At 32.2% G+C, this 27139-nt stretch overlaps 1 protein-coding gene across 1 annotated transcript in view; it reads right to left on the reverse strand.

Moving 5' to 3' along the window:
• Window positions 1-27139, reverse strand: part of LOC148282805 (cell adhesion molecule Dscam2-like) — a gene marked incomplete at its 5' end in the record, with an annotated part of 204870 nt that overhangs the window by 114592 nt on the left and 63139 nt on the right. The window contains one exon of the mRNA XM_088224527.1: window positions 18832-18974. Within this exon, the coding sequence (XP_088080653.1) occupies window positions 18832-18974 (143 nt within the window). The remainder of the gene's footprint in view (window positions 1-18831; window positions 18975-27139) is intronic.

The following is a 27139-nucleotide window of genomic DNA, read 5'->3' on the forward strand; positions in this document are numbered from 1 at the left end:
TTCTTTCCGATTACATAAAAAAAGAGTTGGGTCCTGTGGCTAGTGTCTCGGACTCACGGATCAAAGGTCCGTGGTTCGAATCCCATTCTACCTTAACTTAACTCCCATTTTCTATTAGTGAGTTATTTGCAATTTGTTTAAAATGGCCTTTAACATGAAATATTTGGGTTAATCAAAAGAACGCAAAAATTTATTAAATATCAATAATATTATAAAGATGCCGTTTTGTGGAGAAAAATTATTTTTTTACGGGGTAAATTTTATGTGTATTTGACTGGTGCTCATAGTGTTAAGGAGAGGGGATGTAAAAATATAGAGATAAATATGACCGTCGCTGGTAAAAATAATAATTTTACCCATAGATAGTAATAACAAAGTATTTATCATTAAATAATATGTCTCAATCTACATCCATTGGTGCATAGGACATTGAATTGTTACATCAAATGCAGCGTGTGTCGATACTCCGTTGGGCAAAAGCAAGGTGATTTGTCTATTGCTTCAGGTGCTTGCCAGAGACAGTGAAATACTAAGCCTAAAACACCTTTGAAAAAATAATTTCACGATAACTCTCCAGGCATCGAACCCGGGAACACAAGCATGGTAAGTTAACCACTTACCACGAGGCGGATATCTTCATTTGTTTTTCTTTTTCGATTTTTTTTCTTAAGAGTCATCTGGACAAAAACATTTTGGCAGGATTATTATTGATATTTTAACTAACTAACTAACTAACTAACCATCACGCCATTTCCCCAGAGGGGTAGGCAGAGAGGATAGAACGCCACAACACTCTGTCCTGGCACACTTCCTTTGCTTCCTTCACATTCATACATCTTCTCATGCACGCACGTCGATTATTCCGACTTTTCACATGACCACTTTCAAGAATTTGTTGTACTTGATCATGCCATGTCTTTCTCGGCCTTCCTCGACTTCTACAACCAGACACATTCGCATCATAAATCTTTTTCGCCGTTCTTTCATCATTCATTCGCTCCACATGACCGAACCATCGCAAAAGACCTTTCTTAATTTTGTCGATAATGCTTAACTCAGCCTTGCATTCTGCTCTAATTTCGACATTAGGGATATTTTAATGATTATGGATTACTCAAGTACCATTATTTTTGACGCCCAACAAAACTGATTCTACGTAATACTGAATTTAATTTTACATAAAATATAATTTAAACAATTTATTTAGTATAATAAATACAACAACTTCGTTTTTACCTACTATTTTTTTTTTGTTTTTTCCACCGACCGGTTTCAAAGCAAACAAGCTTCTTCGTCAAGACTAAGACGAAGAAGCTTGTTTGCTTTGAAATTGGTTGGTGGAAAAAAAACTGTCGTTAAAAACAAAGTTGTTTTATTTATTTTATTATAATGAATAACCACAAAGTCAGTGCTTCAAGTATTAAATTTAAAAAAAATAAAATATTTAAATATACATATAATTTATTTAATCATTACATGCTCAAGATTTTGTATTATTTTTCACTTTGTATTTGTCATTCACCTACATATAGATAATTTGACGATGTTTTTTTGTAAAACACCTTAATGAAAAATTAAATTTCCTGAGATAGTCTTTTAAAACCATCAATCCGACATGTTATTATGCATATCTTTTATTTTTTATAAAGTTGGAACATTTTCATCTCCGGAAAATATTATTCTAACATAACTCCAAAAGGTATGCTTAAATTAGATTTTTCTCGTAATCTAAATTATTACATTTGATTAATATATAACGATTAAAATATCATACCAAATTACAATTTAAATGTTCGTTTTCCTACCGAGTACAAAATATTATTGAAACACTTCTCACAAGAATGTTGTGATTCACTTATATTACGTAGATGGTAAACCAGAAATGATAGTTTTGGGTAGGCACTCTGGGATATTATTAAATTACCTACTGTATCCACTCTGTATGTATTTGCCAGAGGCCTTTCCAAAACAACACATACTGATCCATTATGTCCATGCACTTCATAAATTGTCTAGTTACCCACACATTCCGTTGTATGTATGGTCATAATATACAAATGTTGCATTGATTATTGTTTACATTTATGCAAAATACATTTGATAGTACTGATATCAATCAAATGCTTTTTAATTTTACTTATTCAAATATAGTATGGACATTTCAAAATAGGGTATGTTTATTCATACGACAAGAAATACTAATAATAAAAAGTCAGCAAAATTAGGTATATGTAAAAAGAACATGTAGGCATACAATTTATACATGTAGGATTTAAGTAGTTGAGGGTTTGGTTGGAGCTCCTACCCCAGTTAAAGATTGACAAAGAAGACACGAGATTGCTGTTTGATGTTTATTTATTACATGTTGAATAAATAAACGACACTTTGTTGAGGAGCTCGTGAGTAATGGAAATGATGAGTAGAAGTAACTGCACTTGAACTACATGCTGGAACTGTGTGATGTCGTCGAGCTGGTCTGACGTGAACTGAACTGACTGACTGACTTTGGCTGCGTCCTGTGGTCTCTTTATAGACTTTATTCCTTTGTAGTTCATTTTTTCATGGTAGGGACGATGTGAATGCACTGCAGGGCGATGCCCTCCGATTTCATGTGAAATACTCAGAATTGCATTTTACGAATGTATAGGATTCGATTGAAAATGATGACATTGCATCGTCGATCATTAGTCTCTTTGAGGTGAACTAATTTAACACGTGTGTGTCATCGACTATGGACTATGGACCCTACATACACAACAAACAATAAAAATAAAAAAAACATTACGCCATTTCCCCGTTAGGGTAGGCAGAAAGAATAGAATGACAAATCACTGTATATTTGCATACAGTACTCTTTTCATCTACATTCATACATTTTCTCATGCACTCGCGCCGATTATTCCAACTTTTGACATGTCCATCTTCAAGTATTTCTAGAATTTGATCATGCCATCTCTTTTTTGGTCTTCCTCTTTTTCTGCATCCATCAACATTCGCATTGTAAATATTATTAGTCGTTATTTTGCTGTCCATTCGCTATACATGTCCAAACCAACGCAGAGCTGCTTTCTTGATTTTGTCGATAGTGCTTATCTCAGCCTTACATAATGTACGGATTTCAACATTTGTGTATTTATCGTAAATAGTTTTACTACACATTTGCCTGAGATATTGCATTTCGACAGCATTCAGCCTACTTTTATCTCTGTTCAAGTCCGTACTTCGCTCCCATACGTCAGGGTCCGGACCAGGACTCCATTGTGAACTGCTAGCTTTACCTCTTGCGACAAACATTTATTTGCCAAGGTGGAATTAAGTGCACTGTTCACTCTGTTCCCGGCACTCACCCCGCTTTTAATATCTTTCTCAGTCATTTCATTCCTAGTAAACATACTTCCCAAATACACAAATTCCTCAACTTGTTTTAGTATAACTCCATTTACAGTGCTTTCACATTTAGTCACACTTTCATTTCTTTCAAAAACCATCATATTAAATTTATCGACATTCATCGGCAAATCGCTTCCCTTGCACACATCGTAGACCTTCGTTGCCAAGAATTGCAGTTCCTCTTTGTTGTTAGCAAGAAGCACGTTCCTGTTTGTTATTAGCAAGAAGCACGGCAACATGAGCATACATAAGCAAATTTACATTTAAAACACTCATTTTTGCTCCCATTCTGAAGCTTTTTAGTTATTTCATGCAGTTATTGATATACACGTTGAACAGCCATGGTGACATTACACATCCCTTTTGACTTCTTTATGACTGTCAAACCACGATGTGTATGATCCTTTCACCCTCACACATGTTGTGCTGTTTTTTATATAGGGAAGTAATATCTCGTGTCAGATTTGCGCGCCATGCATTATACAATATTGTACATAATACATAATATCTTAAGCCATTTACATAATATCTTGAGAATAATATTACGTAAACGAAAAACTCCCCCAGAGACGTCAAAAAATTAATGTCCAAAGTAATATTGTTCAACATAGAGAAAGCCCTTCCAACAGGCATGATCATAGGCAGATTAGTCATGTATATTGGAATGTGAAACAGTCTATGTTGACGCTATTTAAGGTAACTGTCCGGAACAAAAAAGCTTATTATCCGCATAACTTTAGGGTTGTCAATAATATCGCGCAACAATCGAAAGAAATGTGTAGTTAAATACACATTCCTTCTGGTCTTCAAACTTTTGAAATTAAGCATACCCTGGAAAAACTCGATAAAGCCATGGATAATATTTGCACTCCCACATGTAGTGAAACCGAAGAAATTTCTTGTGAACTTTCTCAACCATTAGAGAGTGCTTCAACTCACACAATCCTCAAATCATTGAGTTTTCAAACTAATTAAAAAATGATTCATCATCAGTGGCGCTACAGCCCGTTGTAGGCTCTGGCCTCCTCCAGAATTTTTCTCCATTCGACCCTGCACCCCGCGGCTCTTCTCCAGTTCGTCAGGCTAATCGCTATAATGTCACTTTCCACATTATCCAGCCAACTTAATTTTGGTCTGCCTCTGTTTTGTCTGCCTTCCGGAGTGGTATAAATAATCTATTTGGGGTGCGGTTATTACTCATTCTGTGCACATGGCCCAACCATTGTACTCTTCTTATTTCGATGAATCGTGCAATGTTGGGTTCGCCATACAGTGCTTCTAATTCATGATTAAATCGTCTCCTCCACACTTCGTTTACATTGATTAAAAAATTATTGGCCTAAGTAAATAAAATTTAAAAAATAGTACTTTTGATGAACAAATTATGAAGTTTGTAATAATAAATTGATAAAACATTCATAAAATCAGATATAAATTAGTATTATTTTATCGCTTGTCTTCAAAAATAAAAAGATAGTTCTTTAAAATAAGGTTTTACTGTTTATATTTTTGTTACAGTTTATTTGTATTAGTTTTTGTTTTCCATTTTACGTGATTTAAATCCGTTTTTAAATTATTTGTGCTATAAAATTTGATGATTTTGAATTTCCCGTGTTAATATTTTGAATGAAATCAGTTTTTTGAGAGATCAAAACGACGTTTAAATGTAAATAAATAATACAACCTCAATTCCGGTTATGTCAGAAGTTGATCATGCAATTCAAGATGCATTAAACAGGAAGCAGGTAACATTGAGAAGATAAATGCATGTGATGTACCATTTTTATTTTCTTAACCCACCCGTTTTGCAATGTAATCGGTTTTGCAAATTTCAATCATTTAATCAATATTTCGGTAACATTAAAACGATATTTTTCGTTATCTTCTTGCACACTTTAACACATAAGAAAAAAATTATAACACATATTAAGATACATTTGGTAATCTATAATGAAATATTTTTTACATCAGGATCTCCAAAAATGACAAAATATCGAGTACCTATACCAAGACACATATATAAAATATTAATTAGAGAGAAAGGGATATAAATCTAATTAGATCAATTAGCATTCTAAACAAGGCACACATATAACTTTTCAAAAGATGAAAAGAGACGGTGATTATCATACTATCATTTTCTAACCTCGGAATACCACACTGTGGCTCGAGAGAGTTTTTTCACACTGTGTGTTTAAGGTCAACCGAAAAACCAATATTTTTTTACATTAGGAAAGGCGCTAAGAGTGTCAAAAATGATGATTTTAAAGAGCATATCTTCCTTAAATCTTTAAAACGGAGTAACGAACTTAAAGATTTCAGATCTCGTTACTGCAAAAAATATATTAATATCCTGATGTAAGAACAGTGGAGCTATCCAGATTTCCTCACGTTGCATTGCACGGCCAACCCCAAGCTAAATGACTCCCGGACAAACAACCAACAAAGAGGTGGTTCAAATGTTGGGAATCGTCCTCTCAGGAAGCTAATTCCTCTTTAAAACCGGCCACTAGGCCTTCACTATTTTTAAAAGCAGGAGAATTTAAGAAAAAAAAAAGATTTATATAATTAAATACGTATGCATGAAAGGTTTCCATAAAGCCTAGATTTCCTTTACTTGAAAATCGGTAGTCAGATGGCAGAAACGACTATCTGTAATTTTTTTAATGATCAGGAGAGCGGAAATAAAATTAACTTATAAGATTTTAATGCATAATTTTTTTTTTAAATCTCAAAAACGCATTGCCATTTTAAATGACGTTTTTTAATTTTTTTATTAAAATAAAATGTTTATTACAACTCTTGATAAGTAAAAAAACCAAAAAAATAATACAGATGGTCCCTTCTGCCATCTGACTACCGAAATATTGTTAATTCAGCAAGTTATAAAACGCCATTGAATTTCAATAATCGAACCTCCATCTCAGAATATCTTCACATTCAAAACCTTTGATCAATTTTACAGATAATGACATAACGTTTACGTTAAAAGGTGGTAACACATTTTGCAAATCCTAATTTTTGTCTTATTTGTGAGACCAACACTTTTTATATCAACCTACATACATATTTCACACAGTTCGATCAACATTTTTGCAGTGGTTATTATTTCATAGTAATTAGTATGTCAAGTTATTTTGTGTGAGACTCCGAGACCAATTTTTAATGAATCGAAATAAGACTTGTGTATTATTATTTTTTTTATTCATCATATTAAATTATCTTATCAGACACGTAAAATCGATTTTTGATGTTTCATATTTACAACAATAGCAAGGTTTGCTTTAATTGAACGTGGTTATGCAAAAAACTTTAAACAGCATTAAATTAAAGCATTAAAGCATATAAGTAGGTACCATTTAAAAAAAAAAAGATATTGGTGTTATCGAGTACAGTAAGGTCAATTCTATGTTCTGTTCGAAAAAAACAGTTTCCTTAAATAAATCTAAGTGGATAAATACACAAATATTTTAATGTTATAAATTTAGCAATTAAAAAATATCGGTAATATAAAAACATGTTTTGATAAAAAAAGTCACCTCATACATTCAAAGTTTGAATCATGAATAATCTAATATTAGATCTGGCTGTTTTCTGCAAAATGCATATTTTAGGTTGTGTGGTCATGTGTGACTTGAAAAAATCACCAAAATTTCTTTAATGCATAATAAAATAATTGTAAACGTATAATAATAAATCAATTAAATTATTCTTGACAATAACTACCCTTATAAATAAACATAAATAAAATGTTTCATACTTAATCATACAACATACATTTCATATCGAGTCCCTGTCCGTAGAACTCGTCAATCTGTACTCTTCGTCATTCTTAACTCAATGACTAATTATTTAAAAAATAGCACTCTAGAAGAATACAGATTACCTGTAATGACAGTTTTAGTGACATCGACATACTACATTGTAAATACCATATTTTTATCAGATCAGTTAAAGACATTTTAAATTTATCTCCTGCTTGACTTTTAACTTTTAATTTAATTTTGTCTTTCAATTTTAACTTTTGAATTTTAATTTTTAATTTTAACTTTTAATTTAAACTTTTAACTTAATTTAAATTTAATCTTTTCATTTTAATTTTAACTTTTACTTTTAATTTTAAACATTTGATTTCAACTTTAAATTTATACTTACCTACATGTACTACCCGCATCGAATAATTTATTGTTAGTTGTGATTTTTTTACAATTAAATTGAAATGTTCATGGAAGCAGAGAGAGAGGGAGGAATGTAGAGTAGCTTTACAATGTCTTCTCCTTTTTATGAACTTTTTATGTAATATTTTTATTTTTACTTTTTATAAGGCTGACTGTTTTCTGAAAAATACAAATCTTAGGTTGTGTGGTCAGCCAGACTTTAAAAATCATGAAAACTGGTCAAATACATACTTAAAGTATTTTTTGTAGTATAAAGCATCGAATGTATGCATTATTTATCATTTTTGGAAGTAAACAATATTCTAGTTATTCTGTAGATTTGATTGTTCACTCTTTTCACAAAAGTCCTATTATCTAAGCTCAATTTTTCTATAGCAGGCTGTTTTAAGCATAAATACGTTTAATTATTATACCAGTAAATTGCCCTATAAACCATTGGTGGTGGATAAGGATAAGAATTATCATTTAAGTAAAGATTTTTTGTAAATAAATAGTATTTTAACCCGCAAACAATTTTCAGGCTCGTTTTAGATTTTTTATACATTCAAAAAGTTAAGGTAGATACTTTGAAACACTAGGTATCACGAAAGAGATGTATGATATTTTTAGAAATGGATGCCTGGGCATATCTTTTTAGAGTCAGTCGCACCAAGAAAGTAAAAAATATACATTTGTATGGTATTTACTATGTACAATTTTACAAAATGGACAAAATGCGTTGTGTTATAAAAAAAATGGGTAAAGTAGCCCATTTTAATGAAAACGGAACTGTTATTTTACACTTTCAGACATTAATTAATTTCTGTGGATATAAAAAAAAATATTTTATTTAGTGTGTTGACCTTGCAAAATTCAAACAGTAAAATTCTGAGTTTTGAGAATAGTTGTCTCAAAAGAATCTTGGGTGTACAGTGGTTTGACTACGTAAGGGAAAAAATGATAAAAGAACGGGCGCAGCAAACTCCGGTGACAACTGTCATCGATCGGAGGTGATATGGTTGGCTTGGCCATGTGCTGCGGATGCCTTTTGAGAGCCTTAACCATGCTTGCCTACTTTACAAGGCATCGGGTTCTCGACGTCCTGGACCGTGTCAGAACCTGACTTGGGAGGATGTGCTGGAGCTGGCAGCCGGCAGAGATGCTCGAAGAATTTTTGTGGACACCATATGCTCCAATTAGAGAGCGGATATGGAATATTGTGTCGGCTTCGTGGTGTAGTGGTCAGCGCATTTTCTTATCTCGCAAGAGGTCTCGGATTGGATTCTCGACATGGTTGGCATAATTTTTTTTGTTTTTTTCAAATGCGTTTTGAAAATATTTTGTAGTCCCTGGACTGGCATTTAAAACATAAGACTGATCATCGTGTTATACTAAATAAATGAGTCTCAACAATATTCAATCGACAAAATAAATTCATTTTAAATGTGTTATTGTCTTACAATTCATGTCTATTCCTTCATATGAATTTTGTTTTACAGAAATAGTTAAAAACTTGTTTAACGTGTATTATTTATAAGGACGACAAAAATTCGCTCCAAAACAAATAAATCAGTCAGAAGTCCACTGTCAACGTTGAAAATGAATTTTTCTGTGTAATGCTGATAACTGACGTATACGAAAAGAATACAGACGTACTAATTAGGGGTTCCAGTAATTAAAAAATAAACTCGTCGGTTTTGGATTTCAGTAGGTACGAGAGTACAAAAATCTTAAAATTTGTGTGTATTTGAATGAAAACCCGTGCTGAAAGGGACAACATAAACATTTTTTAAATGACTTATCAGTCTCTATCCATTTTCTCGAAAGTATTGGAAGAACTCAAAATATTCGGTTTTATAAATAGAATGACGATGGACTTCAAAAATATTAATGACATCAGAACTCTTTATTGTTCACTAGCTCGACCCCATCTAGAGAATACGCTTCTTTTATTTGGTCTCCATTCTACAGGACTCATATTAACCATATCGTGTCTGACCAACACCGTTTTCTAAGAAAAGTGGCACGGTTGCTCGAATTTCAAAGGGGTAATTATTCCTATTTTGAAATAGAGCGATCTCTAAATCTGTCTTCATTGGAGAGACGTCTTAGATGAACCTTATATGCATTTTCAAAATACTTAATGCTATGAATGATGTCCCATCTCTGTTGTTATCATTTTTTTTTCATGTTCCCAAACATGTCACCAGAAATCCTATTTATTTAATTTTCCAAGAGGAACTTTCGTTTTTATGCCCCAATGTCCAGAATGTGTAGATTAGTCAGTTCATAACACTATTTGGAATTCTTCGGGATAGATCTTCTGGCTTTTCGTGGATCTCTTCGCGACTAAAACAGTATGAGAGGAAATTGGATTGGCATGGTTTAGCTCAAAGTATTATGTCTTTCGTTTTTATTAATATATTGTTTACCATTCTTGTATTGCCCTTGTTTGTCTTTGCTACATAGTTTTATGTTATTTTTGTTCAGTTTCTTGTATTTATGTTTTTTCATGTAACTATTGTTATTTGCTTAGGCCGTATATATTATAAATAAATAAATAAAACATAAAAAATATTCATGACTAAAAATTGTAATTTTTTTATGAATATTTAACTTGTGGGTTGATAATATCATTTCTTGGTATGCAAAAGACCTCAATAAAGAAAAAAATAGTACCTAAGTCAAAAACTAATTAAGTGTAATTTGGGTTAAACTTGTTTCAAATTATTGTAATGAATTGTGTCCGAATAACACAAACGTGTATTTCTTTTGCCATAACGTTATTATGTTTAATAATCAACACACTATGTGGCAGTATCCTTCTCAAGTTTATGGAGCATTTTGAGATACCTTTTGTAAAACGCCAGTCACTTTGAGTATCTACCCAAATATTAGCAGAGTCGGGAGGATAATTCCCAAACACACCCTTCCTACCCACCTGACTAATTGAAGTGATCGCGAAGGTAGCCGTAATGGTGCTCCGAGATACAAGGATATAGAACGTGTGGCTTAAGGATACAATGGAAATTTGAGAAAGCGTTACCTTCTTATGCAGGGTTGAAAAAAAATCTCTATAAAAAAGGCTTACTTAAAAAAAAATAAAAGGAAAATAAAATTTTTAATAAAAGCTTGTTGCTTGCTGCTAAAGTATTTTTATGTTATGTGGTAGTCATATTATGATGTTTATAAAAAAATACTTAATCAGTTCAACTTCAATAAAAAAATAAATTTGAATGCTAGGCGTATCCAAAAGCAAATATGCATTTAATGAGCTAAAAATTTTCTTTACCTTTCCCTCACTAACCATCCAAAAATTATACATGATTCGAACGGAGGGACCAAACAACCCCAGCGCCTACTGGTTTATTACATCAGGAGAACAAAACATTGAAAGTGTTTATGATCGTGCAATAATTTATTCATGTTTTTGCGTGCACATATTTTACTCGTTAGTGTATTTGATTAATTTTTGTTAGTTTGCCGAATTTTTATGTATATAAAATGAAATTGACCGAATGGTCTATGGGGGGTTCGAATCCCCTCCTTTGGTCATCATCTTAATTTAAAATAAACATTATCTTAATTTTAAGATCATTGAAATAAATCTTATATTTTTGTTTAAATTTTATCTATATTTCGAAGCACTTACTTTGTAGTTATTCATTATAATAAAACTAATAAAACAACTTTTTTCTCACTTACCGGTTTCAAATCAAACAAGTTTTTTTGTAAAGGTTACGTAACTAATGAAATATTTCCTATTTTATTTTATCCGTGATTACTAAATACTACACACGGAGCTAATAAAAAGAGATGAATACTTTCAAAACAAGATAGGAGTGGACTAAAAGAAATATTATTTATTTGGTTATTACATATTTTTTCCTTATAATGAATCGCTTTTTTCATTTCTTAGATTTTCAAGTTGTCTTATTTAAATATTTTTTTCATGGTCAGATGGTTTGCGAATTCAGAAAAATAATTATTATTTAGGCACTTTAAGTATTCTTTTACTTTAATATTAGAAACTTAAGACAAAATTTACTTTTCCATACAAAAAAACAAAGAAATAATTTTGGTTTTTACTCCGCCATGTCTAAAATTTGAAAGTCTAACATACGTATATATAGAGACTTCAGGTTCACCCGGAAATGAATGCGCACTGTCAGTTGGTCTACTATCGTATCAAGGACAAGGCAGAAATGAAATCATATATATCCTCTGTGTAAACAATTGATTCGCAAAACGCCTAAATTACTGATATCAAGTAATTGCTGATATGCGCGAATATCAGCCATATCGATAAAATTGCTGACAGCCAAGTGTGTACTTCACGAAATCAAGTACCCACTAAGAAGAAATGTGAAAAGTGGACAGTACATATGTTACGGACTTCAACACGGGAAGCGGCCTTTCTAGGGACCGCCACCACGCTAGATTATGTAGGTACTTAGAATTAGGGATCTTGGCATGTGTTAGAAAATATGCTGGCCCTTCAATGAAGACTAGTATTTGTTACTTACGGGGTGGTCTTTTCTATACCGAGGTATTTAGAAGGGGTATTGAGCTTTAATAAATGAATTTAAGGATTTTTGAATTATCATGGTTTTGCATTATACTGCTGCCGCTAGACCGCCGTAAGAGTTGGGGGAGGAAAATGCGTATAAACGTGGAGGGAGGACGATGCCGACGGCTAGAGCAGGCGAGCAGCTTCCTCTACCGTTCTCTCTCTTTGCGCGGTATGCAACGGCCTAGGCTTGCGCGCTTCGCTTGAGACCTTTGCTTTACCCTGGACTTAAATTTTGGACTTTTCTTCCTACGGATTCCTGACCACAGTAAATTGGACACTTCAACCTGTGTGTACCTTTTTTCAGTCTTCCATGATGAGACCTAACTATACTTCCATCCAGGGTTTTCTAGTTGGTCGCCGTCCAAAAAGCAACTCTTTGACTACTTAATTGTGAACGTCAGTCGTTGTTAATCTATACATGTGATCTCTTAAGTACGGAAACTGCTCCAATGCACTATATTTTCAATTTTGCACGTTTTCTTTATAAGATAATTTCTGACCTAATCTCTGATGTTCTTGGCAGGTTCTTTGTTCTCGTGGTGTCCGCTCATGTTTCTACAGTAAATATAAATAAAGGCCTCACTTGTTTCATAATATATTCTTATTTTTTTGTAAATTCGCATGTTTTTATTTTTCCATTTTCTCTCTTTTAGACATTCTGATACTTAAGAGGTTTTGTTGATTTGATATCGGACTTCTTTGTGCAAATCATTATGGCAGCATATATCGATTCTGAAATACCCGAAACTTGTCATTTGTCCTATTAATTCATTACCAATAATCATTTTACACCTTACTTGTATTGGTATAGCTGAAACTTTTGTTTAAGAAACTGAAACCTATATGTATATTGAACCTTTTTGATACAAGATGGAATTTGTATAACATGTTTTGCAAGTCATCTTCAGATTCAGCCTCAGAGCTAATAACCTTCATGAAGATTGAAACGCTTATCAGTTAATGGTTAATCTTTTCGTTTTTATTATCAAAGCACTCTCTTAATACCCATCCACAATTCTTTCTTTTTTCTAGCTCATATGGTGTCCATGTGGCTCGACTGAAGAATCATCTTTTATCCACTATCAAATATGTTACTACAGTATCTGTGTTTAAATTGCGTATAAAAAACATCTCTTTTTTCCTCCTTTATCTCTCCGACTTTCTTTTTAAATTATTTTTACAACTATTTGTATTTTTAAATATCTTGAGCTATTTTATTTTTATTTTCTACCAAATAGGACATACAACTTGAATTATAAAATTAAAGCTTTTATTGGTCGGAAAAAATTGTCATTTGACAATAAGCCCGCCAATGTATAATAAATAAAAATTAAATAAATAATAATATTTGAGTTTTGGAAACAGAAAAAAGACAAACTGAGCCAAATCAAGTGAATACGGAGCACGGGGACGACTTTTACGCTGTTTTTGGCTAAATAATTGCGTTCAAGGAAAGATGTATGAAACGGCGCCTTATCGTGATGCAAAAACTTCGAGTTATCTTTCCATTTATCTTGCCTTCTTCGAAAAATATTTTCTCTCGAACGCGCTTCAATATGCCTATATAGAATTCCTTATTGACCGTGCGGCCTATTTTAAGGAACTCCGAGTGCATAAAACCACGATAATCGAAGAAAACAGTCAACAACCTTAATTTTTTTGCGACTTTTGAGTGGTTTTTTGGGTTTTGGCTCCAATGGAAAGCACCACTTGAAAAATTGTTGACTTATTTCCACGTCTTATTCATGCACCTACGTTTCATTACCCTTAATGAAGCGTGGTATCGTCAATGAAAAGCATCCTCCAGCGATAGATTTGCCTTGATCTTAGAAAATCAAGCGAAATTCACCGAACACACCAAAAATCGACATTTGCACACTGCTGCCACAAACAAACTACATGAAAGAAATCGGTCAAAAGTGACACGTATGGCTGACAGTCTTTCCACCCTTGTGAAAAAAAAAACACTTTTACCTTGATTGGGGCTTTTTTAAATTAAAATTTCCGGGTAATATTAAACATAATAGTATGTTTCATTAAAAATGGAAAAATAACTGTGTCCGGGTGAATTCAAAATACAGTTCTATGTGCAAAATAGAACTGAAACTCTAAATACGTGTTTGAGACTCGGTGGCTGCTTGCAAATAAAAATCCTGAATAAAGAAATGGTGTGAAAATAAGTTCGTCTTGCGGTGAAGTGATTGGTCTTCTGCTTACCATGTGTTAATTTTTTATTTATTCAATTGTAAAAGAACACTTGGATAAAAATGAAGACATCTAAAAAAAAAAATACACCTAACAATTACAAAAACCTCACCAAGTCACTTTTTGTAACTTGTTGGCGAAGTTTATCTGCATAAATATTAATCGATTTTTAAATAACAGCCAAAATATGGGGCAGTAGTTTAATTGTATCAGCTCAATCAAAAAAAAAACAATAAAAAATCAAATGTTTTATTAAAAAAATAATATTCATATTAATCAAATTCGAAAGCATTATTTATAAAACATTAATATAAAAACTCTTGATTAAGAATCCAATTTCATTTCTTTAAATTATTTTATCAAAGGTCAGCAAAAATCAAATTAAGAATGTACGTTACAAAATTCCAGTTAAAGTTGACATGATATATTTAATAAAAATATGGTTCTACAGTGCAATATTTCTTGTTTCTGGCCTGGTATCTGAAACGTAGGACTGATCACATTACATTTATCATAAAAACATGCTGCATTTTGTGTACTAATGTAGTGCCCTATGCACCATTAGGTGTGGAGAGGGATGTAATGATTACCATGATAATACTCGATCCAAATTTTAGCCAATGGTGCAAACTTTCCTAACATAAAAATGAACTGCTTTTTACTATTTTGCAAAAAAGATTTTATTATTTGTCTTCAGCAATGTTTTACTTGACAGAAAATGTAACAATTACTGAGCACCATTTGAGTTACTTTCATAGGAAAAAGCACTAATTGATCAGAAACAAATGAAACTAAACAAAGATGTTTGGTTGATTTGCATCCCATAAATTATTTAAATGAATATTTATGTTTTTCCTTTTCGAAAATGTTTATTTTTTTTTTTACATCTGAGTATGTTTTTCATTCTGTATTTTAATTCTTATCTTTTATCAACAATATTTTGAGTTTGTCCAAATTTTGTAGGCAAGGACTGGATTCAACTCCCTGGGGAGCTGTTTATATTAACATATTACAACAGAGATGAAGAACATTTAATAGAAGGTAATATAGAAGTCCAGGCATCTACAGGGCTTATGACCTGTCAATGGCTGGTTTAAGTGGCCACCTTACACACTGTGTAACATTCACCATTCTGCCTATATTTGAACATCTATATTCCTTCAATTCTTTCATCTGTTGATGTAAAGAGCTGAAACCTTTATTTATGCACCTACATACTAGGCAACGCCTGAAAATATTATTTTTTCAATTTCTATACTTCTTCATGGACCAGGTAATTTATCAACAATATTTTGAGTTTGTCCAAATTAGATGCCTGGACTTCTATATTACCGTCTCTTAAATGTTCTTCATCTCTGTTGTAATATCTTATCTTTTAATTACTTTCACATTTTTTTTTCTTCATTTTTAATATTGTTTCCATTTGCACTAACTAAAAACTTTTGTAAATACTAACTAATTTTAATTTTATACTTTTAATTTTTCAACAACTTTTTGTTTTTTTTCCTGCTCTTTTTTGTATTTTCATTGATAACCTTACAGATAATTATTATATAGTAAGGAAACTTCACTGGTCCATTAGAGTTAAGTATAACGGTGTAAAATGTAAAATTATGTAACCGTACTGTTTGTTTTCTGAATAAAATTAAAAAAATAATCAATAAATATCAAAACCATCACAAAAATCATCAGTGTTCAAAAAATATAAAAAAAACTATTGCCAATGAAATAATTTGTAACGTCTTACTAGACATCAATATACGGGCGGTAAAAAAAATTGAAATACTAATTATAATCAAGACAATTATATCAAGCCAGCCCTGATTCTTGCACATTAAATTGTAACACGTTTTTGTATTCCTCCAGAAGGGTTGGAATTTTTATCCAAAGGTGACTTGGAATTTTCAATGGCATCCTTATAACGGTTTTTCCTTTAGCTCAGCTCAAAAGTCTTTGGTCCCCAATAACTATGCAAAGATATTTTCATTTAAAATGTTTCACAGTTTGAAGCTTTGAATTTTAGCTTTGTCATTAAATAAAATTAGTATCTTAAAAAGGTGAAAAGATACTTAGGCGAGTGAAAATATGTATTGATGGATGAATCTTTTGACATAAAAAAAAATCGTATTATAAAACAGACTACGTAAAATTATCAAAATAAAATAATTGATTCATCCCAGATAAGTTGTATTTTTTAACGATGAAATTTATCAACAATATTTTGAGTTTGTCCAAATTTAAGTAGACAAGGACTCGATTCAACTCCCTGGAGAGCTATAAATATTATCATATTACAACAGGAATGAAGAACATTTGAGAGAAGGTAATAAAGAAGTCTAAGCATCTACAGGGCTTATGACCTGTCATTGGCTGGTTTAAGTAGTCACTTTACACACTGTGTAACATTCACCATTCTGCCCATGTTTGGACATCTTTATTCTTTCAATTCCTTTATTTGTTGATGTTTGTGAAGTAAAAGAGCTGAAACCTTTATTTATGCAGGTGAGATTAATATAATTGAATTATTTCACCTACATGCTACAGTGGCCACTTAAACCAGCCAACGGCAGGTCATAATGTCTGTAGATGCCTAGACTTCTATATTACCTTCTCTAAAATGTCCTTTGTAATGTTTATTTTTAAGCCAATTTGAAAACTGAGGTAAAACTAAAAAGAAGTGATGCTTCATATAACGATATTTTGAAATTATGTTCCGAAAAATAAGCACTGTCGCGTAAACATTGTCATATAAAACGCGTAGTAGGGTACAAACAACTAACTGTCCATGCCAGTTTAATGTGAATTCGTGTTTACTGACTAAAAGTTAGGTTCCGGAACTTAGGTTGAATGAAACACAAGACAAATGCTGAATCTAGTACAATTTAAATTTATAAAGTTGCATAGTTTATTCTCAGAACGGTTCTTTATCAATGTTAAGACACCAATAAAAAAATGTAAATTGTTATTTTTTTATCAAAATAACGAACACCTCTATCACGTCACTGTCCCATAGTGGGTGCACAAAAATATAAAATCAGCATTACATGAATTTTAATAAGCAACCCTTCCATGCACTGATTAGGTTCTGAAAATATTTTATAATGTGGGAGAAATAATGAAAAATAAAGTAAGAGGTAAAAGTTTAAAAAAGACGCTAGAAAAATGGTGGGTTTTGCATGTTGGTTTAATTGGTGTTCTGACAAAGAAACGGGTACGTCTAAAAATCGGTAGACATAGAAAGTCAGTAAAAGGTTTTTTTATGTTATCTTTGCCCTATGATTTAGCCGAATAATTTAATTTTTGGTGGCCATTTTCAACGAGTTGTAAATAACTCACTAATAAAATATGGAAATCAAGTTGTGGTAGAGTGGGTTCGATCCTTTAAACCATGAGTCCATGACACTAGTCGCGGGACAACAACTCGATTTTTAAACATAAAACATATTTTAAAACATTTCGTTAAATTTTGACAAAATAGTTTATGCTTTAAATATTAATAATATAAAATTATCAAATTTTGTTCAGAATTTATCAAGTTTTGGAAAACGCACAATCACGAAATTTTGTTTCCTGAACATTTTGTTCAATCTGACTCCCATGGTTTTTCCTTTAAAGTACATAAAGTCCATACATAGAAAGTAAGGGTTTTAGTCTCTTGCTTTAAGCGCAAGTCCAGGGACAATAAAATGTTGCCACGTCTAAAATCAATATTCCACGTTTGCACTGCTGGGAATCGAACCACTTAGAACCTCAAGCATGGAAGATAAATGCGCAAATTACTACAGTACTAAGCAAACTTATCTCAACTCTATTTCTTTATTAACAATTTTTACCTGATGGCAGGTCATTAAGAACATGAGAATAAACTATTTTAAAAAAGAGAAAAATTTAAAACGGACCTGGGCATACCTGAAAGACTGAATTGAAATAGTCTCCTGGAAACTATGATTAAAAAGGTGCAAAATTGGGATCTTTTAACACTTTTTATGGAAAATATAATGGAGAAAAAGGGAAAAGATGAAATATCACAAGCGGAAGTATAGACAAACTGCAGGCAGAGGCCGCGAGGCGGGAACCGGTCAGCAGAGAAAAAAGGGGGGGTTTTAGCCGGTGTGAGTCCAGCTCTACTCGGACTATCTGAGTGTCCATAATGGATTTCCCTTCGACAAAAAAAAAAGGTCATTGAGTCTTAAATAATTTTAACATACTACAACAGAGATAAAGAACATTTAAGAGAAGGTAATATATAAGTCTAGGCATCTACAGTGCTTATGACCTGTCAATGGCTTGTTTAAGTGGCCACTTTACACACTGTGTAACATTCATCATTCTGCCCATATTTGAACATCTACATGCTTTAACTAAATTCTGGTTCTATCCAAACTCAGAACGGTATTATCCATCTTCCAGACCCACCTATCAACATCATATATTATTCCACCAAGATTAAAAAAAAAAAGGTTTATTGTGAAAATTTAAATTCTGCAATGTTTATTATTTCCTCACCAGCGATGACCCGGACCTCCCTCGACAGCACCACCCCCGCAGTATTTGCTGCCTTACAGCGGTAGGTGGCAGAATGCACGTCCTGCCGGAAGTTCTGCGCAGGAAATGGCGAAAAAACCAGCGATGCGTTATCCAGAATTATCCTGAAAAAACAAAATCACCTGAAAGTTTTGCGAAAAGAAATCAATATAAGACACGTAATTTAATTGAATTAAAATGCTTCTACAAATATTGTATTATTCAAATTTACTAAAATATAAACATTTTAGATTATTCCTGAAAAAAACTAGTAATAACCCGTATTTTTCAATTTCATAGCCACAAAGAAAACTACGAGTAAGAATGCTGAATCAACGAGTCGATAAATAAAATATGCCATCGACATTCAAACCAAGTTTGAAGTGAGAGATATAAAACAGAAACGTCGTCAAATTTGCCTAAAAAAAGAGATGTGAACAAAACATATGTGTAAAACTTACAAGAATATCTTTGTAACACGCCAACATTGTTAAAAACGTAGAAATATTTACTTTTCGTCATAATGATTTAAAAAAAAAAAAAACTATTTGTTTGTGTTTTACTTTAAAAATTTATCTGGAAAATCTATTTTTTTACATGGAAAAAAAGGTTTTTGTTTTACGTTTATAGAACACGATATTTTAGTTTAAGATGATATTTTTTTATGATATTATTAGTTACTAGCTTTTTCCCTTGGCCTCGGTCACGTGGTATTAGGGAAAAATCTGTTAGGTAATGATTTACTGTTGTCTTTAAGCAACGTTAATTTTTTCGACAGGATAATTTATTTTTTTGGGACAGAGCTTGTATCGATTGCCGATCCTCCAATTGCTAACGGTCTATGGTGACGTCGCATCGTAATTCTGTTTACAAATTCAAAATCCTACTGCAAAACAAGAATGAAAAGAAAACCTAACTTACCACAAATAAAGCAGGTCAATTGTACAAATTCGAAGAAAAGATTTCAAATTGATTATTTTTGACTTTCCATCTTACCGGTTACTTATTTTTAAATAATAATGCCCATTGTTAACTTATAAAATATTTTTTTTATTCTTTATTTTTTTATTCGGGATAAAAAATAAGTATTCTGGTTTACGTCTTACCTTCCCGGCTATCCAAAAAAATACGTCAATCTGTCACTCCATTGAGACGTGAAGGAAACACAAGCAATCAAGCACACTTTCATATTCCTAATATTACTATGGATTGTTCCAAAACAAAATGTTTGCTACTATATTTTTTTCAACCATAATAAATGTGGGTTCATGTATATCCGTATTTTAGTGAATGAAATCCATTTTCATGGATAATTTATACATTATTTTCAATTGTAAGCAAGCAACAAAGAGGCTTTGCAAAAAATAGTCTCTAGGACGTATGATATATGCCTGGAAAGCGAATTGGCCATGAACGAAAGTAAGTCAAAAGTTATGTCACTTGAAAGGGGAAGTGAGGTTACTGACTGCATAATAAATGTAAATAACGAATGTTCTGTACAAGTAGAAGAGTTTGTGTATCTAGGAAACATGTTTTCAAGAGATGGAAGAGTAGAAATATATGTTGGAAGGAGAGTGAATGCAGGCAATTAAATGAACGGCGCACTCAGAACAGTAATTGCTAATAAAAATTTGTCAATCAAAGCTGAACTGGTAGTGCACAACGGAGTTTTAGTTCCAACACTAATGTATGGAAGTGAAACATGGAACTAGCAGAAGAAGGATGAAAGCCGAGTAAAAGCGGTTAAAATGCGATCTCTCCGATAAATGTGTGGGAAATCAAAGTATGACAGGATTACGAATGATGAAATCAGGCGAGAGTGTAAATCTAAGTCAAGTAAAATTGATAAGATTAAGAAAATGTCTCTGAGGTGATTTGGTCATGTAGAACGAATGGACGACAAAAGAATGGTAAAACAAGTATATTTGGCGAAAATGAAGGGTAACTGGAGACGAGGACGACCAAAGAAGACGCGTCATGATCAGATAAACCAAAAATCTTAACCCTGGTCATCTCAAAAGCAGACATAATCTAAGGGCATGTATGACAAGACGTATGTAGGCGGCCTCCGTGGTGTAGTGGCCAAGACGCTTGACTCACGCACGGAAGGTTCCGAGTTCGATTCCCGGTGAGAACACAAAAATTAGAAATGTGATTTTTCTCAAGCCTGGTTGTTCTGTAATGTAATTCACCACTGTGATTGGGCCTCCTGGCATGTTGTGGTGCAAAAAAAAAGAAAAATGAAAAAAAAAAAAAAAAGAAACTAGGAATGGACGCCAGGATAGACTTGAGTGGTGGTCCATTCTCTCTGCGTGATGGTAGTAGTAGTAGTAGTAGTAGAGATGAAGACAGTTAGAGTACTAAAAATAAAAAAACATATAGTAAAAACTATGTAAAATTTTGCATGGCTCAACATAACTAGGGTCAGGTTAGCTCATGTATACCGCTTATGTGGCTTAAACTATATGTTATACCAGTTAACTTTACTGTCGATGCATTTTTATTATTAATGCTAATTATATCCTTAGGTACCATCACCTAAGGTTTGCACCATCGAAACAGTCTCAACACACATTTTCGTGCGAATTAAATTCTTTTAAAATACATTTGTTCCATATCTCATTGGGTTCATATGAAAGTAACATATTTATTTCGTTTTATATTCCATTTTATCCGTGAGTGAAAAAAAGCTACTATAACATTAACATTAAAATATTCATGAGAAGTTCCGGACTTTGTGTATGCGGAATTTTACTACGAAAAACAGACTGTGGGGAAACACCATTACTCTCGACGTGTTTCATTCTCTCGTTTTAAATTATGATTGTAAAATAAAACGCTTTGTATAAAAAAAGATCACAGCGCTCAGTGACCGGAGAGCGGGTGGTGGGTTGCATGGCATATATTAAAAATCTCGACAATCCAAGCGAATGATATCAATTCTGATACGTGGATTCCGTATCAATAGAATTTAAAATTGACATATAAAACTGCTGTTTAATTATTCAAATTTTCCATACTATCCATGCATTTTTGCCATTTTGATCATATATTATTAATGCTTTTGCTGTAAATTGCCCGTAGGCGGGAGTCGAAAAATGCCATAAAGGCATTTTTCACTAACTGTTCGAAGAAAAATGCTTTCTCTTGTAAAAGGTTATGGAAATTTAAAAAAATCCGTTGTGATGAACAAGATCTGGCGAGTGTGGTGAATGACGAGAGTCTTCAGTTTTAGCTCTTGCAGCATGAAGGCCATCTGCCGAGAAGTCGGCAAATTGTCGAGCTTGTAAAAACGACAATTTTTTAGATGAGCACCAAATACATGATATTTTGTAGTATTTAATTATGTTTTGTTCATGCATCGATCATATAAAAAAACAAACTATCAAGCTGTTTCCCCACAAGGGTAGGTAGAGAGATTAGAACGTCATATCATTCTGTATTTGCATATGTATCTCGTTTCCTCTACATTCATACGTCTTATTATGCATGCACGCAGATTATTTATACGATAAATTCATAAATTTAATCGTATCTGAGAAAAATATTTACTAGGGACGGAATGACTGAGAAAGATATTGAAAAGAAGGCAAGAGCCGGGAACAGAGTAAACAGTTGCCTTAAATCAACCTTAAAAACAAATAAATGTTTGTCGCAAGAAGCAAAAATAGCAGATCACAACGGAGTCCTAGTCCCGACCCTGATGTTGTGGATATGCGATATCTCAGGCGAATATGTGGTAAAACTATGTACGATAGATGCACAAATATTGATATCCGTACATTATGTAAAGCTGAGGCAAGCATTATCGACAAAATCGAGAAAAAAGCTCTGCGCTGGTTTGGACATGTAGAGCAAATGGACAGCAAAAGAAAGGTTAAGAATATTTGCAATGCGAATGTTGATGGATGCAGAAATAGAGGGAAACCGAGAACGACATGGCATGCCCAAATCCAACAAAAACTTGAAGATAGACATGTCAAAAGTCGGAATAATCGGCGCGCGTTAATGATAACATGTATGAATGTGGAGGAAGCGAGATATGTTTACAAATATAGAATGATGTGGCGTTCTATCCTCTCTGCCTACCCTTACGGGGAAACGGCTAGATAGTTTGTTGTTGTTGTTGTTGTTGTTGTTGTTGTTGTTGTTGTTGTTGTTGTTGTTGTTGTTGTTGTTGTTGTTGTAAATGTTATTTAAAGCAGCAAACCATCACGCCATTACCCGTAAGAATAGGTAGAAAGGATTAAATACCACCTAGAGACCACGCAATGTCTACAATTCATATGTTCCATGCACGTACACTGATTATTCCAACATTTGATAAGACAATCTTCAAGTGCTTGCTGGGTTCGGTCATGCCATATTTTTCTTGGTATTTCCTCGTTTTCTTCATCCGTTATCATTCGTGTCGAAAATCTTTTAAGTCGTTATTTTGCAGTACATTTGCCATACATGCATATCCAAACCAACGCAGCATCCCTTTCTCAGTTTTTGTCAGCTTAGTATGCTGTAATGACTTCAACATCTGTGCACGTGTTAAAGAGAAGGATGCCGTTTCAACAGCATTCAGTTTCACTTTTATTCTTTATTTTCCAATTCCGTACTTTTGTGTTTCATATATTAACACTTTGATGATGAATTTATCTAATAATAAACATGAGATGAACAAATCGCAACAGAGATGGAAAACATTCAAGAGAAGGGAATGCATTTACAGGTCTTATGACCTGAAGTTAGCTGGTTTGAGTGGCCACTTTACATGCTGTGTAACATTCACCATTTTTCCTATGTTTGAAGATGCACATTTTTTTAATTCTTCCATCCGTTGATTTTAGTGAAATTGAAGAGCTGAAACCTTTATTGTTGCAAAGAGATTCATTCGATCGTAAATATAATGTCAGTCAATGTCCACTACGGCGTTTTTTAGTCCGAGAGGTCTAGTTTTCATTAGTTCTGTCATTAGATGAGCAAAGTAACGTAAAAAAAATACTACCCTTGCAACACTAACAAAATGTCCATTTTGTTTTCTTTGGCAATCTGTATTTGCTACTTACACATGCGTTTGCTACATACACATCAAATGTGATTCCATCCTATTTCTTGAAGATTCCAGCAGTATTTCTACACTTTAAAATGACACGACGCGGCATTGTTGAATTCAAATCGGGAGTTGCGTACTGAGCGACGATTACAAAGAAACTAATGGGTCAAAATGAAAAACTACTCATTTTAGAGTAGTTAAGTTGCCTTCTGTTTAATGCGCAAATGCGGTTTCTGGACTATTCTTAATTCTATGGGTAAGATAATAGAAGTTTTATTTACCGATGTGTATTTTACTGTTAGAATCCCCTTTTGATGTTAAATATCCGGTTTTTGGTGGGTTTTTTGTAATTGTTTTCTTTTCAATTTATGTTAAAATCTTATTAGTTTAGTTATGTTTAACTACAACAAATATTTTATGTTTTTTTGTATAAACTTAAGCATTATTTTTATGTTTGTGTACATACTGTTATCTTTTGTCGTTTCCGACTTTGTTGTTGTTATGTCTCATTATAACTTCTAAATTTGTAACTGGTTTTTGACCGATACAATCATGTTTTGGTAGGCCTCTTCAAAGGAAAAAAAAATCAGTCTAGAAGATCACGTAAATTCAGCCAACATGGGGAAAATATTCGTATATAAAAAAAATAATAATATTTTTTTCTATAAGTTTTTTCTACCACACTAACGTATAATACCATTTAACTCCTATGTTTGTATAATCTAACATGGTGTAAATTAACGAAGCGTAAATTTACAAACCCTTTATTAATATTTTGTTGATAAGCATGCGTTTGAAATACGTACTGACGCTTTTCTGGGTTGTTATGACGTGTGTCAGGAGCACATCCACCCAGATGATGGACGCTGTACGTTATGTGGTCCGAAACACATAAAGAGTCTTTATTCAAGTAAATACGCATGTATTACAATATTATGTTACATTATAAAACATAAAATATTAAACTATTTTTTTCTGATAAACTGTCAACAGCTTGTCATTGGATGTTCAGATATTTAAGTGTTCAGTAAAATTCAAATAAATGAGTACAGACATGAAATTGTGTACCTACATTCCACTTATAAATATTTGGTTTTTGATGCTTTAAAAATGAAACATTTTTCAAAGCTCAAAATAACCAAATAAAATACTTCAAAGTATGTAAAAAATGAGATTTAATAAAAAAACACACACAAATATGATTTTTTTTAGACACCTGACTTTAGCACGGAAGGGTTTGGGTTCGATTCCCGGTGAGAACACAAAAATTCGATTTTTCTTAAGCTTGGGTGTTCTGTGTTGTAATTCGCCACGGTAACTTGGCCTTCTGGCCTGTTGCGGTGCATAATTTTTTTTTTTTTTTAAATGAAAATTGTCCCTGGACTGGTACCTGAAGCGTAAGACTGGTCGTATTACCTTCATGTAACTTTTTATTAATGAAAATTCGCTGTGATAGGTGTACCTTTTCAGTTCTTTATGCACCATTACGTCCGGAAAAGGAATTATGGTGATGATATATCATCCATACATCATCATACCATATATGGTATATGTACAATATGGTTTATATTTATTTAAGATAAAAATGCACTTAAACAATTTCGAAATTAAAACTAACACAAAGTTAGTCAAAAATTTGTGTTCAAAACTATAAAACTTCGCAATAAGCCAAACTTTGGAGAAACGTTACAGTACTGTAATTTTTTTGAAAACCATTCCAAAACGTTTGATATTTGCAGTCAATATCAATAAAATGTATATACTATCAATGAAATAACACTAGAGCAGGTAAGATACATACAAAGATAAAGATGTATAAATATTTGTCCACAATATCCATACATTTAATGATCACCTTTTTTGTATATTGGTGTAATTATACTGCATTTGACGCATTTTGAAAATTGTTTATATTTTATTAAGTTTTATGATAATCATAGTCTAATATAATATTTACAACACAATATTTGCCTTGATACTCATTCTAACATTATTTATCATTATTGAACACTTACCATCCTAATTTATAAAAACTCTTCTTTTATATGTACACCCATAAAAACTTATGTATATTTAGTATGTATAACCTAGTACTTTTTATAAATCATACTCTTGACATTTAATTTTCAATATATATATGTTTTTTCTTTTGTTTTCTAGTATTTCTTTTACAATATTATTTCCTTGTACATAAGACAGTTCTGGGACATTGCTCTCGATTTATTTTCCATTCCTATATTTTCAGATTCTCTTGTTGGATAGTTATGAAATAACTGATTAAAAATATTTTCATAGTATAGTTACTGTAACACAGAATTATCATCGTCACAAGAGAGTTTTTATTTTTTCATAAATTACAAAATTTGTTTCATACGTTTATGATTCACAACATTTGCTGTGATTTCAATCTTACTTATTAATCGGACAGGTATTAATTAGTTCTTAACCGAATTGCTCTGTTTAAGCTGTCTCAAAAGACATCGGATTATCCCGTGATATAAAAAAAATATTTCTGAATCAATTATGATTTTTAAAATACTGAAAATATAAATAAAAGAACCAAACGAAATCAAAAATAACTTAAATACTTAAAGAACTCGAAATTTGCGCAGTAAAAATCTCATAGTGGGTACTTGTATATATTTACGAACATTTGCAAAGTCATTCCCTTAAATTGAATGAATTTTACTGGCGTTTCAAGCACAAGATTGATCACTTTTATAATATTTAATTACAATAAGTTTAACTAATAACAGTTTTAATTACTCGGTTTTAACAAATTGATTTGAATTTTTTATTGATGATTTTTTTAAATGAAATTTCTATAATAATAACATAATACGTACATTCATAGGTATCCTTTATTGTATATAGAAACGATATTTTATAAAAAGAACAAGCCATTATAAACTAATATTGATACAAACAAATTACAATCGAGAAAGAATAACATTTAAGAGAAGGAAATATGGAAAAGTAAATATAAAATGTTAAAAAAAATATAAAAATGTAAAAAAAAATTATTTAACTGTATGTGAAATAATGAGATAAAAAGTACCAATTTTGACAAATATCAGCTTGTGTTGTATTTCTATCAAACCAAATCATCAAAAGAGTTGAAAGTTTCTAAACTGTTTCTAAAAGTTTATTTTTATTATTATATCTTTTACTAAGTATTTTTGTTTTTACTATGTATTTCAATGGGTTTCTAAATAGGTTTTTCACTTTTAAAGTTATTTCAGCAGA

This window comes from Micrasema longulum, unplaced genomic scaffold (genome assembly GCF_059751315.1).
Source record: "Micrasema longulum isolate JH-2025_06_02 unplaced genomic scaffold, ASM5975131v1 h1tg000288l, whole genome shotgun sequence".
Lineage (NCBI taxonomy): Eukaryota > Metazoa > Arthropoda > Insecta > Trichoptera > Brachycentridae > Micrasema > Micrasema longulum.